The sequence below is a fragment of the Delphinapterus leucas genome, chromosome 10 (assembly GCF_059928025.1).
Source record: "Delphinapterus leucas isolate spDelLeu-1000000601 "Yukka" chromosome 10, BTC_Dleu_Yukka2, whole genome shotgun sequence".
NCBI lineage: Eukaryota > Metazoa > Chordata > Mammalia > Artiodactyla > Monodontidae > Delphinapterus > Delphinapterus leucas.
The window spans coordinates 99,055,552-99,080,228 of NC_143138.1; the positions used below are offsets into that span (position 1 = coordinate 99,055,552).

Consider the following 24,677-nt stretch of genomic DNA (forward strand, 5'->3'; position numbering starts at 1 on the left):
ACTTCCTGGCTTTTGACCCAAGTTCACTTTCACTCCTTTTCTCCTATGGGGAAAAGAAAGGGAGAACCTAATTTATTAATCCAAAGAATTAATACCGATTACTTAGTATTGTTGGGGGATGGGATTGGAAATATTTTTCCCAATGAGTCTTGTTTTGTATTCTTGGCAAATTCTTTGAATTCATGAAATCTGTCATCTTCTGCTATGTCCCTGTTTAGTTTGGATGACCAGGTATTGGATGGGGCACTTTGGGCTCAACCAAAAGAGCAAAATTACTCACAAACGTTTTTGTTATAAATGCCACTATTACTGACTAGTAATTGACTATTTGATAATGCTTCTGTCCAGGTGATTCTGCTGGGCTGCCAGCTCGCTTAACATTGGAGTTCAGTGCTTTTGACATGTGAGTATTTTTTGCTCAAAATGTAAAATAAAGAACACTGTTTTTTGCAAGGAATGAGCATTCTTAACCTTCATCGTAGGTGGGCCACGTGGGGCACTACAGAAGCTTCCAGTGAGCAGGGCCAGCTTCTCATGATTCTCTTGTACCTCCCATGGCACAGAGACAAGTGCTAGAGGCCTAGGACTATCTGATTCATTTTTTCAGCAGCTATGTATCGCAGCCTATTAGGTACATCAATGAATATTTATTAGGCTACTTTTGTATACAAGTCACTGTGCAAGGCATTGTAGGGATATACAAAGAAACATGACATATGCCCTCAAAGAGATTTTTCTGACTAATTGGGAGCCGTGGGGAGTTGCTGGAGAGAAGAGAGACATTTATTGACTTAATTATTGACATATTTTCCATACATAATCCTTTCAGACCTGCCAGGTGTGGTTCTTCTCTCTTTTACAGATGAGGAAACCATGGGTTCAAAGGTAAAATGACTTGCCCAAGGTTACACGTGGCTAAATTTAGGAAGCAAGGGTAAGAGAGAAATAAACTGTATTTCTGAAGTTGCAGTCTGAGTAGCTGGGGGCATTTTGCTGTCTTCTGTAGAAACTGAGAAGCCAGGAGGGAGATACAGTTTGGGCAGGAGGTAAGTTTGTTTTAGAACATGTTGAGTTTGAGGTGACAGCGTCCAGTAGAAATGTCCAGGGAGCACTGGCATCCAGGAGGGAGGGTCATCCACGTAGAGGTCGTGAGGCTGTAAGAGGGGAAGAGACTACAGTGTAAGAAGAGCGAAGGGCTGGAATAGTGAATGGACCTGATTAGGGTGGGCAAGGGGACACAGAACTCACCAAAGAGACGGGACTTGTCAGAGAAGTAGAACCAGAGAAGCTGTCTTCAGGAAGGGAAGAGAGGGTCAACAGCATCAGAAGCAGAAGCATCAGAGTTCAGTGCTAGGGTTGCTGGAATTGTTGATTGGGTTGTTTGAGAAAGTAAATTCTGCACAAAAGGGTGGAGCAGAAACCATGCTGAGAGGCTTTAGGATAACTGAGAGTTGAAGGGTCAAAGGCTTCAGGGAGGGAGGGCAGCTTTTTCCTGCTCCTGCATGTGTCAGCTGTGTCAGGGTCGGGGGTCTGGGGAAAGTGAAGAGGTGTTTGCTAAGGACCGCCTGAACATGGCGGTAGTCAAAGGTTAGGGCATCTCAAATAAAGTCTCCCTAGAATTAGAAAATAAAAATCTCTTCAAAAGTCAATACATTTTATTCCTCTATCACAATCAAATTGTGAAATTGAATTGTGCAACATGAGTGGAAAATGATGTTAGCCTTTATATCTTTAAAAGGTATGTGTTGATGTTTCTTGTTCCCTTCAGGGCTTTCTTGCTCCATAAAAAATCCTTGTGATCGCTTCTGAAAACAAATTAAATCTTAGTTATCTGTCTCCTGTGTTGGGAAAGACTGACTGAATTTTGGAGCAATTACCAGATAATGAGGAAAATATATTCATTGTACAGCCTTGAATTATCTTGAGCTGGTAGAGGGGGAATAGCAGCAGTGTAGTCTGCTACGTTAATCTGGAGAGTCCAGCGTTTATTGCAAGCTACCCTCGCTCCCGTCTATTCTGATACTAGACTGAAAGTTGTTATTTTCTGAGTTTCAATAATTTTATTCTTTGGCACAATTAATTATAGAAAAATGCAGTTCACAGAAGTTAGGTTTGATCTTGTTTCAAAGTCCAAGCATCTTAAACTTTAGCAATCCAGAAATTTTGGTTGAAGGAGGTAAGAAAATCTGTGATCCTGCAGCTACGGCTTTCACACAAATTGCTCTCTTTTCCTGGTCATAATTTGTGATTTGGCTTTTGAATGCTCGTGTGAGGCTCCGTGGTGGGCGCTGGGGGAGATGGGCGAGAATAAGACATAGGGGCCCCGGATCGGAAGCTTGAAGGCCTGCTGTCTGCAGCTGATTAACTGTGTGTCCTGGAATAAGTCCTTCTCATTTTCCCAGCTTCAGTTGCCTCATCTGTAGCTCCCAGCTTCTAACATTCCTTCCAGTTTTAAAAGTTTGTGATTTTCTGGGTCCCCTTTTCTTAGGATGGTTGGTGCTGTGATTCAAATGTTTGTGTTCTTCAAAAATGCATATGTTGGGCTTCCCTGGTGGCGCAGTGGTTGAGAGTCCACCTGCCGATGCAGGGGACACGGGTTCGTGCCCCGGTCCGGGAAGATCCCACGTGCCGCGGAGCGGCTGGGCCCGTGAGCCATGGCCGCTGAGCCTGCGCGTCCGGAGCCTGAGAGGCCACAGCAGTGAGGCCCGCGTACCGCAAAAAAAAAAAAAAAAAAAAATGCATATGTTGGAAAGTCAGTGCCCAGGGTTATCGTCTAAGGAAGTGGGGCTTTGGGAGGTGGTGAGGGCATGAGGGCAGGGCTCTCGTGAATGGGATTAGTGTCCTTCTAACAGAGGCCCCGGAGAGCTAGCTCTCCCCCTCCACCCTGCAAGGCCATAACTGGAAGCAGGCAGTCTGCAACAGGAAGAGGATCTTCACCAGAACCTGACTGTGCAGACCCCTTGATCTTGGACTTTCAGCTTCCAGAACTGTGAGGGATAAATATCTAATGTTTAGTAGCCACCCAGTCTGTGGTGTCGTGTTAACAGCCTCTCAGGCAGACCAAGACAGTTAGGAAGTTTAATAAAGACACTTGGGGCTCCTCAGGAGAAACGAGGTTTTTTTGTATCCAAATTATTTTCATTATTATTGTTCTTTCTTTGCTTTTATTGCTGAACATCTGCATGGGTTTGTAGGGAAAATCTTTATGAACTTATTCATCCAACACCGAATGCTCCTTGTATGCAGGATGTGTAGGTGTTAGGAATAAAAAGGCTTAAGAAATGGGGAACTCTAGAGGAGCTCTGGATGGAGGTAGAAGACAGGTATTGGCATTACAGTGAATGCAGTGCTGGAATAAACGTGGAGAGTTAATAGTCATTTCAGAAATACTTATTGATTGCCTCCTCTGTGTCTTGATAATAGACTGTGATGGGCCCTGGACATACAGAGAAGAATAAGATACAGTCGAAGGGCTAACAGTCCTCGTACTCTTTAATAGATGCCAAGTGTACCTCAGCTTTGCACAGGACCAGATAAATCTCTCTTACTCTGAGACCCTGGAAGCCTGATGGATCTCTGCCAGTAGCTAGCAACACAGGATCCCGTTCTCTACATTGTTTTAAGTGAGTTATCAGTCAAGTAGTATTTTATCAGGCACCAGCCGTCTTGCACTGGAGGGTGCTGTCGTAGGGTAGGGCATACTGATGAACCAGACCCCAACACGTAATGGCCCAAACACAGAGGAAGTCTCTTTCTTACCCCCTTAATAGTCCAGGGTGGGGATCCAGTCTTCTTCCCTCTTACGGCTCCATCGTCCTGGAGGGCTTGCCTTTGTGTGCTGTTGAAAACTGAATTGTCACCTTCTGGTAGCAATAGATAGAGGTGGAGGAGAACCAGAGTGAAAATCAGAAGAGACACACCCACTCTCTTAAAGGCCCTCGCGGGGTGGGGCTGTGCATCACCCCCCTCAGATTCCATCAGGGAGAGCTCGAGGCCTCACCTTTCTCGCAGGGAAGACTGGGAGACATGGTGCTGAGCTACAAGCATCAGAGAATTATTTCTGTTGAAGGAAAGGAAAATAGATTTTGGTGGACAATCTCTATACAAATTTGAAGCTGGTAAAAAAAAAAAAGTCCATTCCTTTGAGGAACATTTATCTATGTAGTCATAGGAAAGATTTTTCTTTTCTAAGCCTCAAGTTGGACTTAATAGAAATAGAAGGCATAACGCCTGCCCTCAAAGAACTTAAGTAGTAGCTGAGGAAATAAGACTCAGATGCGAAATCGTCTGTGCAGGGCACAGGCTCCCTTATTCTCCGCTGTCTCGCTAGCACCTAACTCAGGTCTGACGTGTACTGGTTGCTCAGGTAGTTGCTAGAGTCAGTTGCACAAGCAGCCTGAGGCCCTGGCTGTCCAAACGGGGTGTGGTGTGGTTGGTGGAAAGGCACCAATGGACTCTGTTGCAAGATGTGACGGACAGAAACTCAGACACTATTACAGAAAGCAGTAAGTAACGTAGTCATGCCCCCAGACTGAGTGTGACTTAGGTTCCCAAAGCTCCCCACGGGCATGTGAAGCTGTGCACACATGGCAAAGCTTCCTCCGGGTGTGAAAAGCGACCTCTGTGCTTCTTTTGGGGGAATCTATTCCATCCCGGCCACCCCCACTGCCTGTCTGTCCTGGAGGCTCTGGCCGCATGCCTGCCTTTGTCCAGGAGACTCCAGAACAGCCACGGTACTTTCCTGAGTTATCACCGTGAGACTGAGAGACATGAAGGCCAGATGTCCAGAGGGAACATCCCCAGGCAGGCCCAGGCTTTAGGCCTTTGTGGGATCCATTCTTTACCTGGTTAGTGTGTACATTTTTGAGAGTTCACTGTTGGCTTTAAGAGCTGGGGAAGATTTCTAATTCTGGTTTTTTAAAATCGCTTTATTGAGATACACTTCACACACCATAAAATTAACCCTTTTAAAATGGACAATTCGGCACTTTTTCGTATATTCATGAGGTTGTGCAACCACCACCACTGTCTAATTCCAGAACATTTTCATCACCCCAGAGAGGAGCCCTGTACCCCTTAGCAGTCACTCTCCATCCCTCCCTCCTCCCTTTCCTTAGCGCTAGGCAAGCATGAATCTACTTTCTGGCTTTATGGATTTGGCTGCTCTGGATATTTCATAGAAATGGAATCCTAGGAAACTAAACTCATAAATATCCAGGATCAGGATTTGGACTGAATTCTCTAGTTTCCAAGTCTAGGGCTCTTTCCAGTCCTTATCTGAACCACCTCTTTGTAGAACGAGTGGAACTTGAACCTGGAGAAACTGCTAGAATGGCTTTCCCTCCCATTATCACTTCTTAAATTCTTTCCCTTGGCCGCCTCCCCTGGTGGAACTTTAGTCATGAAAAATGCTTCTCTTTTGAAACTCAGCTTGTCCTCGGTAATTAACTCGCACGAGGACTCATGTCCTAGGAGTGTCGCTGTCCTGGCAGCTGCTTGCATTCTTGTGCTTTAGTTTCCTCTGCTCTCAGAGCAAGGCTTTGGCCTGGCATTCGCACACTCGGGACATCTGGACTCTAGGAGGGAGGGAACCAGATTCAATCAGAGCATCCTTCCCTCTGTTTCAGCAGTCATTTCATAAAGCCACGTCTGAATGTGGAAGGCCTAGTTTACCAACTGCTCTGCTTCCTTCTTTTTCCCTCTAGGCTTAATCTTGTCCCTTTGTGATTTCTTTTTCTCCTCAAGACTATCCTTGATGTCCTTATCTCACCTGGATGAAGAATATTCTTCTATTGGAGTAGAGTGGTGACAAACAGCCTGTGATCCGCTGACCCATCAGCTCCCGAAGGAAGGCTCTGGCCTTTGGAAGTTACTTCTCTCCCAGGACCTAGCATTTGGTGGAACCTCCACACCTGTTGCACCCCTCCACACCTGTTCTAGGTTTAGATCTCTCCTTGCAGCGCTCCCCACCTCCCAAACCAATTTTACTCAGACTCCAAAGGAAGAAACGCTGGGTCTTTTAAACCGTACAGCTACCATCAGTCTAATCAGTAAAAATGCATCCTCTCTGCAGTAGTTGTGACCACAGTATTCAACTACTAATGAAATGAGCACTGTTTTCATTTAGCATCTGTAACCTCTGAAACACAAGTTAATCATTTTAGAGATGAGACCAGGTTTTTCCCCATCTGAGTTTGTGTTCAGTATCATCTCCTCCTTCTCCTCCCCTGACCTTGATTACTCTGAAGCCTTCGGTGACAGTGCAGAATGTGACACACATGTGGCACAACATGGCCACACAGGTGGCCCAGGTGCAGCGTGTCTCATCGCATTGTTTGGCTCCGATGCCCATGGGGCCATGCCCTGCAGCAGCTCCATGCACAGCCTGTTTGTGGCAGGAGAGGGCATGGGGTAGGCAGAGGAGGGAGGCGTGCCCCTGCCCTCAAGGAGCTTACTGTCCTCAGGGTGGGTGTGTGAATGTTAGTCTTGAAAACACTCTAAAATAAATTATGCTTGTTACCAGAGAAAGGCAGGATGGATGGCTTCCTGGAAGAGGAGGGTTTGCAGCAGGCTGTTGACGCCTGGGAGTGCTTGAGTGGGGAGTGGGCAACACAGTACCTTAGAGTCAACCAGTTCTGATTTGAGGCCCCAGCTCTGCCTATTATGTGACCTTAAGCAAGTTACTTAAACCTGAAGTCAGAGAACAAACTCTTGTGAGAACTGAAACCTTGTATAGTTCTTGGCGCAGTAGAAGCTCCATAAATCATGTTTCCCTTTCAGGTGAGAGATGGGAAAGAATTTTTTTAAATGGGAAAATAGCTTATATTTGGGGACAGTGGAAGAAGAGCATGCCGAGGGATTAGGGGAAGGGGAATATAGAGGCTTTGGGGGGGTATAGTGCCTGTTTTTACCTCTTAAGCAATGATATTCATCTTTTTCTTTTTTGCGGTACGCGGGCCTCTCACTGTCGTGGCCTCTCCCGTTGTGGAGCACAGGCTCCGGACACGCAGGCTCAGCGGCCATGGCTCACGGGCCCAGCCGCTCCGCGGCATGTGGGATCCTCCCGGACCGGGGCACGAACCCGTGTCCCCTGCATCAGCGGGCGGACTCTCAACCACTGCACCACCAGGGAAGCCCAATATTCATCTTTTTCCAAAGAAATATGAATCAGTCTTCTCTTTGCCCTGCAGAGCACTGTCCTTGTCTCCCATTGTAGTCTGGTTTGTTTGTCAGTCCCTGGCTCTCTGAGTCCCAGCTGTGCCTGTTAACCATGTTTCTCTGTATCCAGGAATGCTCCCACACCAGCCCGCTGCTGCCCGGCGGTTGGAACGCTGTATAACACCAACACACTCGAGGCTTTCAAGGCTGCAGATAAGAAGCTACTTCTGGAACAAGCAGCAAACGAGGTTAGCTGGGAAACATAAGGTACCTGTCATATTTTCCATGGTCCCACAGGCATGATGCCTCTGATCCTGAGGTGCATGAGTCTGTTATAGAAGCTAGTATATAGCCAGTATTCAAGCGTAACTGTGGACTTCGGCGTTGACGGGAAGGTCAGGGGGGAGACAGCGAGGCTCTCGCCTGGGGATAGGCTGGAAGGTCAGTGCAGGGCAGGGTGTGAAAGCTCTGCTGCTGATCTCTAGTTAGCATTTTGCAGCAGCTTGACCTCTCTCTGTGAGTTCTGTTCCTGTGTCTGAATGCATTTGGGTTCTCTGTTCTTCATGCCCCTTGAAGAGGCTTTCTAGTTCTAAGCACTGTAGTGCTGTCATAACTGATCGTGTAGTCTCTCCAGTGTCCTCAGGGCTGGATCTAAATGGCTCCATCTCATTTACAAGGCTCCCTGTGGCCTGGCCTCTGTGGCCCTGTGGCCTTTCTGTCCTGTCACTCTTGCCCTCGCTGTCTTTGATCCAGTCATAGCAAATCACTTAGAATTCCTTCCTTCACCACTTTTTGTTCTCTCCTCTCTCCTTGAGACATGATGTTCTCTCTGCCTGGAATGTCTTTCTTTTACTTCTTCACATCTGAGTTAGTGTGAGGAATACATTAGGGGCAGTTTATCCCAGCCCCTCTAACACCCACTTAGTCGATGGTCTTCACACTAGTCTTAGAAAAGAGTCTGATTTATGTGAGGGTCGTGGTCAGAGAGGGAGGTCTCCTGCCTTTGGCCTGAGGAGGGAGTCCTTCCCGTCCCCTGGGATGGGTGACCATGGTTGATTAACTTGGCCTGCGGCTCGACTGCTCCTGGGCTCCTGCTTTGGCTGCACATGTCAAAGGCCGACTCCAAAGAGGTGGGTCAGGTCTTAGGCCATCATCGAAAAAAGCACGTTGCTCCCCACAGGAATCCTATCCTCATCCCTCATCCGAGGCTCAGCCTCCCGCAACCCCCAGCAGTTCCCGCCCCACCCTGGTTTTTCAGAAGCGGGGCCTCCTCTCCTGTGGTCCAGCTCCTCCAAGGTTATTATTCCAATAGCAGGAACTTCTCTTTCCTTGTTTCCCTCTTCCACTCACATGTGGGCAATGGCTCTTATTGACACACCTGTTTGTCTTGCTTAGTGACACAAAGTTTAGCAACTAATCTTCACTACTAAAGCATCTTGCAGTCAGCAGCCACTGACCAGGACCAGCTTCTGCTTCCAGTCACAGTCCGTGCTGAGTATCCATACTCGTGATTTTTTTTCTTCTTCAGGGAAAGATAATCCCAAATAAGACTTTTAAGAAATCCCTGTACATAGTTCAGATCACTGCCTCCGGAGCACCTCCCTGGCTCCTTTCCCTCCCGTGTCCTTAGCTGAGGTCAGGGCTCCTCCCAGGAACTGTCCACCCTCCTGTGAGGGCACCTGCTGCCTAGTGGTGTACAGACATTGACGCCTGGCTCTCTCACAGCCTGTTGGCTTCTTGAGGGTGGGGACTGTGTCTCCTATTTCTGTAGCCCCGATATGCTTGCTCTGTAGTTGAGAATAAGTAAATATTTGTTGAAGGAAGTAACGAAGCCGTAAACAGGCTGGTTGCCTCCTCTGATGCTGAGCCCCACTGAGAGGAGGCTTCTGGGTTCTCTGACTTTCCTCAGTCTCTGCAGGGAGTGGGGCTGGGGGAGAGGCAGTGTGAAGGGGGCAGAGTGAGTGGTGACGCACGTCACTGCCCATGATGAGTGGTGCTGGGCCTGCGGGCAGGAAGGGCTTGCTGCTGGGCAGCTCCACGTGTGTCTGGGAGGGAGGAGGCCCTGGCACCTGCCTTGATGCTTTTCCTTCTTCTGGCAGATCTGGGAATCCATCAGATCGGGGGCTGCTCTTGACAACCCTGTCCTCCTCAACAAGTTCCTCCTCTTGACATTTGCGGTAAGTCCACGGACTCGGCTGCATCTAGACTGCTGACTGCCCTGGCCAAGCCCAGTGCGCCAGTGGGTCAGTCTGCTCTCTTCTCCCTGAAGCTTCTCCCTTGTGTTAGTCAAGTCATGGCTGTTAAAGAAATGCTCTGTTAGTGGCCGGATGGTGCTGGCCCTTACCACTGATGCAAAATTAATTCATTCTTACTGATCGTACTGGTGGTTGTTGCCTGACTCTCATCATTTAGGATGTGACAGAGTCGGGTTCCAGACCACAGTTCATCATTGCTAATGTCTTTGTTAAGTTCAGCGCTGCAGAGCTCAGTTGCTGGGTCCATCGACACGAGGAACAGGTAACGACTCAGGGATCTTAGCCATCCCCAGGTGGCTTCTAGATGAGAGGGGATCACGCTACATAGCTTGTCCACACAACTGTGTTTTTTTAAGAAAGAAAAATATTTTTTGCAAGTGAAACCTAATTAAAGTGAACCTTAAGGGCAGCCTTGAAGAGGAGAAAAAAATCACATTAGGGTAACATCTGCTGCCTAGGGAAGCAGGGAAAGGATCTGGTCGTGGTGATGGGGAAAGTGGGAGGAAGGTAAGGGCTGATTGTAGAAGTACCAGCTACATGCACACGTGCACACACGTGTGTGTGTATATACATATATGTGCATACATGTGTGTATCCATATATCTACATATAAAACTAGTTTATCCTTTATAATTATGTTGACAATATAATATTCTGTCAAGTGTATGTTCTTTAGACTCAGGTATGTCTAGGTTGTTGTCAGTCTTCACTATTATAAAAAAATGTTACAGTGAACAACGTCGGCCACGCTGATTTTCTTTTCCTCTTTATTTCTTTATAATACATTTTTTGGGGTGGGCATGTAAACGTACTGATGTTGACACGTATTAAGTGTGTTGGCTGTTTCACCCCAGGTTCATCCGTTTCGGATATTAACCCTCTTCCCTACATTTTTCTTCCTTTTTTCATTTGCCAGTTATAGGCCTTGCCTTCTTCGTCCCCCATGAACTAGTCCTCCATTTCTAACTCATGCTGCCTCTCTGATGTACCGCCCAAGGCAAAGGAGAGAGAGACGGGGTCCACACTGGAAGCGATACCCTGGGGGGCCATCTACAAGGAGCACATTTTCCAACAAGTTAAAATGCTTTCTGTGTGATAGTGGCGAGATAGAAAAAGGTTCAAATTCTTCAGGGGATTGCTAGGCCCAATTTGGCATTAATAATTTGTAAATTTGAGTAATTTTGTAAGCTCAGTACTAGGATAAATATAAGCAGTGCTAATTAAAGACTTTGGTTTTCTTACTTTAACATCAATACATTTTCTGTACCAAGAATTCTAGTTAGTATAATCTAATTGACAATTTGCATTTAACTGAGAAAATAGTCTTAGCTCCCACTTAAAGTTTTAAGGCATTTCCCAGAGTCATTATGTGCATTGGCCCTGTTGCCCTTTCTACTGAGCATTCTTAGCCTGACTTTAAAAAATTTAAAAGTCTCTGTCTTAAAAAATCATCAGACACAAAGGGCTTTATGTTTAATGTAATCTAGATCCTTTGTATCCCCAAATAATTCTAAGAAATTCAAGCCTTTTGACTTCTGAAGATGACTTGATGAAGCTTCTTAGAAACTGTGAAGTCCTTCATCTTGAATTGTTTAACCTTTTACTAAAGATCAATTATGAAAAATCATTTAAATACAAAGAACATAGAATAATCTCTGGAGGTGTTTTCTGCTTTCCTTTCTACTCTTTTTAGGACTCAAAGGTACAGACACTTTATTAATTTCAGTTTTTCAGTTTGCTTTGCTGTTGTTAAAGGGAATTTGTTCTTAGTTGATCAATTAGTGGGCGGAATTAAAGACTGTGGGAACTATAATTACTAGACTTTTTCATCTGGACACACATTTATGTGTAAGTTTATATTTAAAAAGTCATCTAGCATGACTCCATTTACTTGAAAAGCCCAGAACAGGCAAATCCATAGAGACAGAAAACAGACTAGGAGTTTCCAGGGGATGCGAGTGAGGCGAATGAAGAGTTTTCTATGAATGGTATTTCTAACTAATAAACCAATGGGGAGCTTCTGCTGTTGGAGTTTCTTTTTGGGGTGATGAATATGTTCTGAAATTGGTGGGGATAGTGATACAACCTTGTCACTGTAGTAGAAAACCACTCATACGCTTTAACGTGGCGACTTTCATGGTACGTGAATTATATCTCAATGAAAAGTCTCCAACCAGCCATCCCCTCTTTATTCTTAGCAAGATTCGAGAGGAAATATTAAGTAGCCAAATAAACTGCATAGTGGTCAGTGGTAACGGACTGGCGGGGAAGCTGTCAGATACCCACATAACCATGGGGTCCTCCCATGTGAGTGACTCAGGCCACACCTGGTGTAGGAATTCAGAGGCGAGAGCGTTTGACCTGAGTGGGAATGGCATCTAGAACAGCCTCACAGGTCACTGCCCCTTCATCACCTCCCCTGGTCAGGGGGCAGCCACATACACCCCTGAAGATGTGACCTCTTATATCATCGATGCTCCTTAGCTTGTAGAAGCTCTCCTGTGACTCATACAGCTGATCATGTACTTACTTTATCTCTGCTCCCTGCAGAGACTGAGCTGCCCGAGGGCTGGACTGGGTTTTATTCATCTTCTTATTGTCAGAGTGTCTTAACATTTTGCCTTGTACACAGCAAGTGCTTAGTCGTTGACTTGAATTTCACCAACATGGCATTTCTGAAAACGGCATTATATTATCTCAGGCATATATAGGTTATGAATAGAACATTTTAATAACTTTAATAGCATGCTTAGTTCATTCAGTTGTGAAAAGAGTGGTAACTGTTTGGAGGTCGTACCTCCACAGATGGCACACTATGTATGTGTGGAACCGTGGACAGGAGCCTAAGTATTGGAAGTAGAATTCTGCTCTCCTCTCTGCCACTTAGTATCTTTGTTTTGTTCAAGCTTTTTCACCCCTCTGTAAGCTTCAGTTTCCTGTCTATAAAATGGGACGATAACGGTTACCTCCCAGGGTGGTTTTGTGTATTAAACAATGATGCCGACAATGTCAATTACTTACTGAATACTTCCTGTTAGCAAGTGGCCTATAAAATATATTATGTCTACCATGATATATTAGTGTGTGGTGTGTGGGAATATTTTGGATGAACACAGAGTTTCCATATCCTATCATGAGTTCTGCTGGAGATGAGAATTTCTGACAAGCTGGTTGTATCTTGTGTGCATTAAAGTTTTCTGTCTTACGTAGCTACTGGGAAGTTAAATTAATAGGTGCATTTCAGTTTAACCATTGGTGCTGTCCTGATATGTTATATTGCTTCTTCTAGGATCTAAAGAAGTACCACTTCTACTATTGGTTTTGCTCCCCCGCTCTCTGCCTTCCAGAGAGTATACCCCTCATTCGGGGGCCAGTGGGCTTGGATCAAAGGCTCTCACCACCACAGGTATCAACAAATAAAACAAAATGCGGGTAAAACTGGGTTTAACATGCATGAATAGTTTATCTAGCTCATTTTAAAGACACGCTGGCACTCGTCTGGCTGAAGAGGTGGTTCCTGTGGAATCCTCCAAAACTGGTACTGGAAGCAGACTTACCTGCACAGTGTCTGTAAGCGCATTTTGAAGAGTGAGCAGCGCTCCTCCAGGTTCTCAGCAACATTGGTTGAAATGCTAAAAGCAGTGAGGGAGGCATTACAGAAACATTTTGAAAGACTGCAGGAATTTGCCAAAGTGTGGTCTCCACTCTCAGTGTGGGGATCATGAGGCAATATACTTTGGGGAGAGAGTCTTTGAAACCAAATAGAAGATCTCCTCCTTCCTTTTCGCCAAGTTGCAGAGCTTCTACATTAAGAACAGTACATGTAGAGCTAGTCTTTGCAGTTGAAGAAAGACAATAAGGTCATTAGAGATGGTTTCCAGAAGAGCAGTGAAAATAATCAGGTTGGTAGAACACAGACCCTCACCCCCCAAATTCTGATTGTTGTCGAGGCAAAGATTGAGTGGCAAGGTGACTTGAATTCATGAAGCGCGACATTCGCTGAAACCCTGAATTCCGAAGCCAGGGAGCAGCCCTTATTAATTAAAAATAATAGTAAGCTCAGTTACTAAGACAAGTCAAAGGTTATGGTTTTGTGGAATTAATAGGAGAAATGTAAGTGGGAGAAAAAGAGTATTCCTAGGGATTGACTGGTGATGGGTTTGAGGTTTCTTTTAATGGGGACAAAAATGTTCTCAAGTTATTGGGGTGATGGTTGCAAATTCCTGTGAACATGCTAAAAACAACATTGAATTGTGCACTGTGAATGAGTCAGTTGTATTGTAAGTGAAGTAAGCATGTGTCAATAAAGCTGTTAAAAATTATAGAAAGGGTCAAGGAAAAATTCATCCTGTGGTAGATTCATGCTTGGCTGTCACAGGAGAGATAATGTTCGGCTACCTCTCTAAACCTTTGTGGCGACATCTTAGGGAACCGGGAGCCATCCTGCTGTTCCATACAATGTCCCTTTGTGCCCCTGTCTGAGACACTTCACCATGCACATGGAAAGCATCATATAAAAGTGAGGTGGTATGATTTGGGGCACTCTTATGTTTGTTTGCTGCAAAAGTGTGATCAGTCGTTTACAGTCTTCTGGCTTGAAAGTAACACCTTTTATTTTATGTTAATTTTGAGCTCAGAACTAGATGTGTAATTGTCTAGAGAATAACTCAGTGTTTCCTGTTTTCAGATTCAAGCCCTTGAACGAGCCTATGATGATCTTTGTCAAACAGAAGGAGTCCCAGCACTGCCTTACTTCTTAATCAAGTATGATGAGACCATGGTGCTGGTTTCCTTGCTTAAACACTACAGTGATTTCTTCCAAGGTCAGAGGACCAAGGTCAGAGAAACTTTGAGTATCATTTTATTATCCAGTAAGAAAATCTGATGTTCATGTTATGATAGACCACTGCAAAATTTGTACTCGTTTAGGTTTCTTAAGCCCTACGAAGAACGTTTCAGAACATTTCTTTATCTTTACCCTCTTCCACCCCTGCAGTTCCCAAATCAGCTCCTCCGCCAGATTTTCTTAGCTCTGTGACACCTCAGAGTAATTTTGGATTCCTCGCTTCCTCTTAGTGGTAAAGTTATTTCCGTTTTTCTTCCTGATACATTTTGTATCTATATTTTCATTTATTGCCAGAGCTACCATGCTAGTTCAGGTCCCGGTCCTCTCACTGCTAGACAGTGAGAGTCTCTTGCTTCCCCGTGGGAAGGATCTCCCTCAGACCCCTCACGTTCCCTGTGTCGTTCACGGATCAAGAGTCCACAGTGTCTTCCTTCTGCCTCCAAACCACCTTGCCTGCCTCATCTTCCACTGTTTTCCTCACAAACCATTGCTCCAGCTAAGATTCGCTGTTTTCCACCAGACATGCCCCCTGAGCAAATACACCTAGAACTTTTCCTCCATCTCTCTTTGTCCTCGTGTTGTTATCATCTTCCTGAAAGAGGTCCTGCCTGTGTGGATTCTAAGAAACTCTCTCCCCTTGCTGAAACCCTGCCTCCACGGTGAGGCCTTCTCATGGTGTGGCAGGTGTGACCTGTCCCCTCTGACCTCACTGCCCTTGCCCCCCGACCTCCCCCTTGCCTGCTCCACTCACTCGCTTGCATACAGTGCCTTTTGTGCTGTTAGGCTGTAGGCTCTCAGAGGGCAAGGACCAAGTCTGACGTACCCGTGTCAGCGTGGTGGCCAGCCCTTGTACCAGGCCCTGAATACAATTCTTTTGAATGAGGGAAAGAGTACTATGTCTTTTCGATGTGATGAGATACATAGTAAGGTGTCTTAGCTGTATCGGACACTGAAAGTTAAAAATAAAAAAATTCATGATGAGTATTATGCAGTTTTGAAATTAAGTGGGAGAATTTCGGTCACTGTGTAGATGTATCAGGGCTGAGAAGAGACAGGCCTCTCCCTGGTGCCCTGACTCTTAGCCTGAACTTCAGATAACTTTTTGTAAGTACACTTTTTTTCTCAAACACATTAGCATTTTGTTTTTCAGAGGGAGCCCTGTTTAAATTGATGACTGAGGACTGGATTTTTATTAAAATTCTCCCCACCACCACCACCCCAGGCATGTTCACGGAACTGTAGCTAAATTAGTAGCCGCGAGACCAACCATTGATGATTTGAAGCCCAGTGGAGGGCGAGGCCGTGTTGTGACGGCAGGTGGGGCGAAACGGCCTGGGTGTCAAAGCAGCTGGATTTCACGTTGTGTGTGGTGAATGCGTGGTCCTCCCCAGAGGGCAGCTCTACTGAAATAACAGTTTGCAGAGCACGTGACAGTTTAAAAGGGGCTTTCATGTACTGGATCACGTAATAACTAGGTGAAATAGGTATTCTCAGTATCTGCTTTTCCTGTTTGACAGAAATGAGACTCAGAGTCACACGGCCGAATTGTCTCATTCCAAAGCCTTTGCACTTTCTTCCATTCCATTCTCATGTCACTGGGGGAGAGGTGGTCCCTGCTTGACATTTGGAATCAAATAAGCCTGGCTTTGATACCCAGCATTGCCACCTAGTAGCTCCGTGAACTTGGGGATTTTGCACACCCTTTCTTCACCTGGGTCTACCTGTTCTGTGGTGCTAATCCTACCTCCTGCACGGCTGCTGAAGGTGAAACGTGATGATGTGGATAAAATGCCCAGCATAACAGCAGGTGCTCACTTTCTTTCTTTCTCAGCAGCAGCCAGTTTTTTGTTGTTGTTGTTGTTGTTTTTGCGGTACACGGGCCTCTCACTGTCGTGGCCTCTCCCGTTGCGGAGCACAGGCTCCGGACGCGCAGGCTCAGCGGCCATGGCTCACGGGCCCAGCCGCTCTGCGGCACGTGGGATCCTCCCGGACCGGGGCATGAACCCGTGTCCCCTGCATCGGCAGGCGGACTCTCAACCACTGCGTCACCAGGGAAGCCCTATCAGCAGCAGCCAGTTTTTAACGACTGGATGACTCTCTGGAGTCTCCGTTGAAGCGGTCTTGGCGTGTTCGCCAGGGCCCCGACCTGGAGGCCAGCCACTGGCCAACTCAGACACAGATCCTTTGCTTGGCTAAGGTTGATCTCAGGAAAGCCTGGCATGGCTCAGCGCATATACCGAGCACCTCCTATGAGCCAGAAATTATGAAATATGATTATACCTGTTCTTGCCTTCTAGGGGAGATGAGACATTGACTTGTGGAAAGTTAACTAGAAACCCAAGTCACGGAAAAGAAGTGCCAACGAAATAATATGGATGGTACTTTTGGTTGTTTATCTGTGCATCTGTGCCCAGTCTTGTTGTAGACAGGATCACCAGAAGCTGTGCAGATTGGTGGGCTCTTAGGAGTTTCATGGCCTCCTGGCAGACCTCCCTTCTGTGGTCCTGAATGTCCCATCCATTCCCCACACTGCTGCCCAAACGCATTTTCTAACACAGAAATTGCATTGTGTCACTCTTCTACTTAAAACCCTTCTGTGGTTCCTGTTGACTTCAAGATAAAGTTAGAAATAATTAGCATTCAATGCCTCCTCAAACCTGGCGCCTGCCTATCCCTCTAGCCTTACCTTCTGATGCTCCCCAAGATGCATCCTATGCTGTGGCTGCAACTGTGACCTCCAGACGCCCCTAATCCCCCCATCTTCCCCCCATCTTCCCACCTTCAGTCACGCCTGTCCGTTGTCCTTCCTGCACCTGGCTAATGCCTCACCCCACCCCCTTTCCGGTTCATCACCCGTGGGAAGCACTGGCGGATTCCTTGTACTGTTTGATATCCCTCTTCTGTGTCCTGGTAGCAGCCTCTCTCCTGGCAGTGACTGGGCTCGCGTGTAATCTTGGTTTGCTGCTTGTCTGCCTTGCCTGTATCACCGACCAGCCCGTGAGCAGTGTTAGCACAGAGACCGTGTTATACCCCACAGCACATCCTCTGCATTTAGCGTAATGCCAGACACTTAATGGGCACATGGTGTGTGCATGTAGAGAGGAGAGAGTTCCTTGTGGACAGGCAGAATCACTTGTGGACTTGAGCAGAGCCCTGAAGAAATGATTTCTGTGAAACCTACGTATCACTTCACTTGAGGTCACTCTGGCCTTTATGGCATGGATCTTGTTCACTTGCTTTCATATAATTCCAGTTGCTCTTTCGTGTTCCTTGAGTCATGAAGTTTCTTTGAAATTTTTTATCCTGTTCTTCCACAGATAGGCATTATTTTCAGTGTGAGCTCCTGCAGTTGTGCTCTGGCTTCATGTATTATTTCCTGCCTCCTCTTACCAGGACTTTGACTCCCGAGAAGCCACTGTTCCTCTGTGAGCCCTGGTGTCCTCACGGATAAGGTGGAGAACTGTTGGAATCTCTCCAGGTTTCTCTCTTTTCAGTTTGTTTTCTCTTCTGGGGGAGTCTGGTGCCCACGACCCTAGTGACCACATTCTCCAGCCTGAACCGCCTCTGGACTCCCGGACTGCGGTATCCAACCCCCTGCTGCCTTCTCCAGCTCCTCGAATTCAGTATCTCCAAGCTGAATTCATGATCTTCACCCAAGTCTGGCCCTCTTCTGGGCATCGCTGTCTTGATGACACCGTCATCCATCCAGTCCCGAGAGTCAGAAATCTGGGCAGCTTGCTAGACACCTCTCTGTCTTTTACCACCTCCGTGTCCCATAGATTTCGTGTCCTAAACTTCTGTCGGCCTGCCGCCTTTGCGTTTCTTCTGCCGCCACCCCAATCTAAGCTTCATGGTCTTTTGTCTGCTTTCCTGCAGTTCCTCCTAACAGGGCTCCTTGTGCTGCTCAGGCCTCCCCCCAGTCCATCCCCATATCACCCCAGGCAGTCCTCTGAAAAGCAAATCTGATCATTTCACTCTCAGAATGAAGCATAGAAATGCCTTCTCTCCCGTGCTCTAAGAATAGACACCTCATTCCTTCCCGTGGCGTACAGGACTCTGCATGGCCTGGCCCCTGTGTGGATCCAGCCCCAAGTCCTTCTGTGCTCCCCTCAGAGGTGCTGGGTGCCCTCCTGCTGCAGGGCTTTTGCACGTGCCTTTTGCCCGGAACTCCTGTCTCCTTTCTCTTCTGCCTCTTCTCTCCCCACCTCCACACCTCCCCTTTGCCCAGTGAAGTGTTCACTCTTTCTTCAGACTGAAACTTATTCATGATTCCTTGGGGAATCCCTCCCTGACCACTGTAAAGAGGTTTATGCTGCCCATAATGGGTTCTCATAGTGCTATGTGGCTCCTCTTTGTAATATTTAGCACAGTGGTATTGTACATTTTCTTGAGTGGCCTTTGATCTTCTTCTCCCATGTCAGCGTAAGCTCCATGAGGGCAGGTATCCTGTCTGATTTTTCACCATTGCATCTACATCCCATGGTATCATGTCTGGTATGTAAATACAAAGGGGGACTGAGGGCTTGAGTGTATGAGTTGTGAGGGTTGGAGCTCACATATGTGAAATACCTGGGTCAGTGCCCCTTACATAGGAGGCCTTCAGCAAGTGGTAGGTTACTCCTAATAAGGCTCATTATAAGTGTTTGTTTTCATATGGTCTTCTGATTCAGGCTGTGTTGCTTATAAAGGCGTTCCCAAATTGTCTATGCACCTAAAGTCAATATGTAGTATGAGTTGTAGACGTGCTTGGTGGTCTGACAGGAGACAGAGTATTGGGGAGGTGTGTGATCTGCTGTGGGTAATTGAGAGCAGTAGTTCTTAATTTGAGGAAGGGATGATGGTCAAACGTATAACCTCTGAGAATTTGGTGGAAGCAATCATCCTTGCCCACCAAAAAATAAGCATCTAATATCTAACGTCAGGGGATCCACAGAACACTGAAACACATTCCTGGATCCTCTCTGGGTCCCTGACTTAGAGAAACATGAAGGGAAGGACAGGAGTTAGCCTGCCCTGGTGGGGAGAGAAGGCTGTGGGATTGCTGAGATCTGGAGGTGGGTGGCCCATCTCTGTTCCCAGCCAGAGCTGGGACCTTTGCATCTGGAGGTACTGCCTGTTCAGGTCCGGAGCCCCAGCTCGGTGGGAGGGAGCGGGTGCCTGTCCCTGAAGAGGGCGCACTGTCCACTCAGTCAGCAGCGGCTGCGGTTACCACGTTCTGAGTTCTGACTGTGTGTCCAGCACAGAGCTGGTCACTCACACGTGGTATCAGTAATCCTTCCAACACCCTGCAGAGTGGGTAGTATCGGTCTCATTTTATAGGTAAGGAGAATGGAAATGAGGCTGGGGAATGGCGGCCCCTTCACATGTGAATTATCTTACCTCCTATAGTCAGAGTGCTTCCCACAGTGGGAAAAAGAGCATCCACGTTTTTCTCAGTAGCTCACAGCACGACATGACAGAGTAGGAAGGCCAGATGTTGGGTCCACCTGCGACCTCGTGGGCTGTGACCTCTGAGTCTCAGTTTCCTCCCCCTCTTCCTCATAAGATGGTTGTGAGAATTAAGAGATGATGGATATAGGGCTTCCCTGGTGGCGCAGTGGTTGGGGGTCCGCCTGCCAATGCAGGGGACACGGGTTCGTGCCCTGGTCTGGGGGGATCCCACATGCTGCGGAGCGGCTAGGCTCATGAGCCATGGCCGCTGAGCCTGCATGTCCGGAGCCTGTGCTCTGCAACGGGAGAGGCCACAACAGTGAGAGGCCCGCATACAGAAAAAAAAAAAAAAAAGAGATGATGGATATAAACAGGCTTTGTTAGGTTTTACTCACATGTTATAATACTTCTCATTGTATTTTCTTAGAATACATTTGTCAGGTTTCATTTTCGAAGGAAAATGATTTTCTGTGGACTGACCTCCATCTCCTGCTATTCTATATAGATGGAATTTTGAGGTCCTGAGTCATGCAGCCAACTTTGCCTTTACCAAAGAAAGGCACACTTTCTTGCCTTTTTGGTTTTAACAGAAACCTGGAGAAATTAGGCATGGCCTGCCTGCAGGAGAAGCCCTTCTGGAAATTTTCAGAAGGCCTCGGAGCATCCAGGAAGGTTTGACCAGTTCACTAATGATGCTTTCTTTAAAGTAAAGCTGAGTAGCAAGTGCATCTTTGGTTGGTTTCTTCTCGTTTCTTGGATGACTTAACGGTTGTTAAAGGTGATCGCTAGGGGATCGCTTAATGCCAAAGTCCTTTGACTGTTACTTGTAGTTAAAAATACCTGTTACATTATGATTCAATAATCATATTTATGTGTGTCTTTAGATGTATATACAGACGCATAGAAAACTGAAGCAAAACTTTCACAAAGTAATACTTTGCTAGGGGCTATGCCCTCTGTTTTCTATCCTGTTCTATCTTTTGAAATATGCTGGTTGAGACCCAGTTGAGTGATTTAGGAGTCACGAATAGCTCATCACGTAGAGTTTGGACGGTGCTGTGTGCCCACTTCGAGAATACTGGCAGGTAAATGAGCTGCACTTGGTGTGGTTCCATTCATTATTTTTATGTCCAGCTGTATCTTTCTGTTTTTAAAATCTCACAAAGCTCTTCAATTAAGTTTTTGGAATTTTTTTAAGTAAACATTTTGTGTATTTCCTTCTAATCTTATATGCATTTTTCTAAAGGCTAAGATTCTACTATATTCTGTTTTATTTTAGTATTTTAGCATAATATGAAACTCTACATTAACATCTTTTTAAATAAATTTGTATGATAATGTATTTACCAAGTTTTTGACATTTAGGTTTCTCATAATTCTTCACTTTTAGGAGCTTCTTTGTGCATGAAATCCCATACTCCCCTCCCCTTGTATTTTGAATTATTTATTTCCTTAGGAAAAATTTCTAGATGTGGAATTACTGGGTTAAGAGTTTGAACATTTTAAGGTTTGTAATCGGTCGTGTGCTGGTAAATGTTTGATAGCGGGCTCTTGGCGATGGGGGTACCCTGATTTTGTAGTGTCTGCTTCCTTCCATGACCTCAGCTCTCCCACCGTGGCCCATTTCGGGCTCCCAGTGTGAAGTCACAGGCTGCGGAGTTGGGGAGAGATTGGACCAGTCGGCTGTCCCAAGCCTTGGGGCCCCTCCAGCACCACTGCTTGCAGTAACTGTGGCCACAGGCTGCCGACTTTTTCTCCTGCCGCATTGAACGTTCTGTACATTGCCACACATTCGATTGGCTGAAAATGGGCCTTGTTTAAGTTCTGCTTTCCCTCAAAGAAATGACTCCACTATGGGTCACGGGGCCACCGCACTGTTGCAGCAGTTCTGGTGGTTACGCTGAAACAGCCCCTGTCACTATCCCGTTGCCAGTCCTCAAGGAAAGCTTGCTTGATTGAGTTTTACTTCTTTCTTCAGAGCAATTATTATTATTATTATTTTTAAAGAAGATGTTGGGGGTAGGAGTTTATTAATTAATTTATTTATTTTTGCTGTGTTGGGTCTTCGTTTCTGTGCGAGGGGTTTCTCTAGTTGCGGTGAGCGGGGGCCACTCTTCATCGCGGTGCACAGGCCACTCACTATCGCGGCCTCTCTTGTTGCGCGGAGCACAGGCTCCAGATGTGCAGGCTCAGTAGTTGTGGCTCACGGGCCTAGTTGCTCCGCGGCATGTGGGATCCTCCCAGACCAGGGCTTGAACCCGTGTCCCCTGCATTAGCAGGCAGATTCTCAACCACTGCACCACCAGGGAAGCCCCAGAGCAATTATTGAAGATTAAATGTTTGGGAGATGTTTTGTAATTTTGACAACATTAGCCTTTCATTCTAGGGCTGTAAAATCTTTGGACAAGAGCAATAAATAACAAAGGAGCAATAATTGGTCTGCTGTTAGCGGGGCTCTTTCTTCTCTTAGTGATCTCGGCATCATGGCAGCCATCTGTGACATCGCCATGCATTAGATATCTGAACTTTTCCCCTATACTTTTAAGACACATAATCTCCCTTGTGCATTTCCCGTTATATTGAGTGTTTGGGTAGTAGACAGCCATTTGTCAGATAAGCATGTTTTTTTGCATCAATGTGGAAATTTCTCCACACACTCAAGTTGACAATTTTGCCCTCTTTTCTTTCTCATTTTGTACTTTTTCAGCAAATTGCTGGGTGGATTGCAGCCAGATCATTACTGAACAACTTCAGTGAATTGTATGCCCTCAGCCGAGGAGAAAAGAGTGTTTATTTCATAAACCTAAACAGGGTTTTTTTGCAATGACATTTTGTTTGTTTCTGCTGATGTATTGTAAAAGGAAGAGATTTGCCCAAGTTCACACAACGAATTTGTGGCAAAGCCAGTTCTAGAATCCAGATCTCCTAGCCAATGGTTATTTCTGACTGCCATTTAAAAAATCTGTTTACCCGTATAGTTAAACTGGCTAACCCAGCCTTGTGTGGACTAATTCCTACAATGATTGAGGTTCCGGATTTGGTTCCTAAAGCACTTGAAGATTTTGGAGTCACTTTTGAATCATCAAAGGAAAATTAAATGGTATTCAGCCTAGTGTCAAATGGATTCTGTCATTTTCCAGTCCGGGTGCGTACTCATGCATGCCTCATGTGGGTAGGAGAGTTACTTTAAGGCATTTTCAAGCTGACCTCCCTTTACCAGTAAGTGATAAATTTCTCTTTAGTGGTTCATTCCTTCTCTGTAGCTCATTTTAGGTCAGGTTGCTCTAAGAAATTTATTCCTGGTCTTCTCGAAAAAGATTTCTTTTTCTTATTACCTTCCTGCCTCATTGCCTTTGTATTTAGTGTCAGAAATATGCTCATTCTTTGAAATTAGGCATCCACTTGTATCTAAAGTAACATTCTAATTTATATAATTTAAACATCACTTTGTCCCAACTCTACAATTGCAGATGGTAAAACCTAGAGCCAGAGAATATTTGATAAACTAGAACTTAGCCTCCTTTTTCTCTGCTGGTTAAGAAAAGATAACCTTGAAACTGAAGGTAGGTAACCGTGTAAGGGTGATAGACTGAACTGAACAAAGACGTCAGTGAATCTACCACAATAGAGTTTATTTATATTGTTGTTACAGTTACCATTTGTTGAGCGCTTATCTTGCTCCCAGTCTCTGTGCTAAGTGCCTGTGAGAGTTACCCTCTAGATGAGAAAATTAAGGCATAGAGAGGTGAAGTAAATTGCTGAAGGTCAAATTCGGGTAAGTGACAGGACATTTGATAAGAGCCTCGGTTTATGGAGTCATACTTGAAAACTGAAACTCAGTGTCTCTATATGAATGGCATTTCCTGGATTCATACTATCTGGGTTCTTCCCAAATAAAACTTGAAGAGCCTTTAGACACCTGGTAAGATTGAGCCTTAATAGAGACTGTGTTGTTTTGTAAGCTATACAGGATTTTTTTTCTCTTTAATGGTCTATAAAGCTCTATAATTCTGGAGCTAGAAGGAATCCTTTGAGATAAAATTATTTTACTGCTTCACTTTACAGGTGAGGGAAGACCTTCCCCAAGGTCTTAAAATCAGTTAGCTGCAGGATTAGAACGCATGCCCGCTGGCACTCCAGCCAGTGCTTTTTTCACTGCATCAGGCCATTCTCTTCTCTTCTCTTCTCTGCTGGATAACAGAGAGGTAAATGCCTTCGGTGAATTTTTTTAAATGTGAAGTTGAAGTAGTGATTACTTAATCATGTAGTATGCCTGGCAGATGCCCTCTGTCACAGTCGATAGAGGGGAACAAAATAAAAAGGTGCCCCACGTGGTAGCGGTGGCCAGCTGGACCAGAAGACCTCCAGGGAGAAAGCATCTTCATTCAGAGGGAGCGCTAGGCTAGAGGCCTCATTCTCAGAGCTCTCTTGCTTCTCATAGGAACGTGTCTCTTAGACCATGCTCTCACCTTCTCACCCAGGAGAATCCCAGATGCATTCTCTTGTCATGTCTCCTTCATCAGCTCTGGTCTGCAGCAGTTCCTCAGACTTTTGTTGTTTTTAGTGACCTTGACCTTGACAGTTTTGAAGAGTACTGGTTCAGTTATTTTGGTCTAATGCCTCTTAATTTGGGTTCGTGTGATGTTTACTTATGATTAGATGGGTTATATTAGATGGGGTTATTTTTGGAAAGAATACCACTAAGGTGAAGTGCCCTTGTCATCATTATATGCAAGCTACCTGATACTCACATGGCATCCCTGATGGTGTTAAACTTGATCACTTGTTTAAGGTAGAATTTGCCAGCTTTCTCCACTGCAAAACTACTATTTTTTTCCTTTGGGAGTGAGTCACTAAGTCGAGCCCACACTCAAGGAGGAGAACGATTCAGCTCTGCTCCTGGAGGGGGAGGTATCTACATATGTTGTTTGGAAATCTTCTGTAAGGAAGATTTGTCTCTTCACCTTCGTATTTATCTCATCATTTGT

The 24,677-nt window shown here is 45.7% G+C and overlaps 1 protein-coding gene across 5 annotated transcripts in view; it reads left to right on the plus strand.

Annotated features, from left to right (window-relative positions):
• ATG7 (autophagy related 7) overlaps window positions 1–24,677 on the plus strand; it is a 236,566-nt gene that overhangs the window by 15,990 nt on the left and 195,899 nt on the right. For all 5 annotated transcript variants that reach the window (XM_022562826.2, XM_022562827.3, XM_089919728.1 and 2 more), the window contains 5 exons: window positions 349–403; window positions 7,289–7,406; window positions 9,258–9,335; window positions 12,703–12,819; window positions 14,101–14,250. In XM_022562826.2, coding sequence (XP_022418534.1) covers window positions 349–403; window positions 7,289–7,406; window positions 9,258–9,335; window positions 12,703–12,819; window positions 14,101–14,250 — 518 coding nt within the window. The remainder of the gene's footprint in view (window positions 1–348; window positions 404–7,288; window positions 7,407–9,257; window positions 9,336–12,702; window positions 12,820–14,100; window positions 14,251–24,677) is intronic.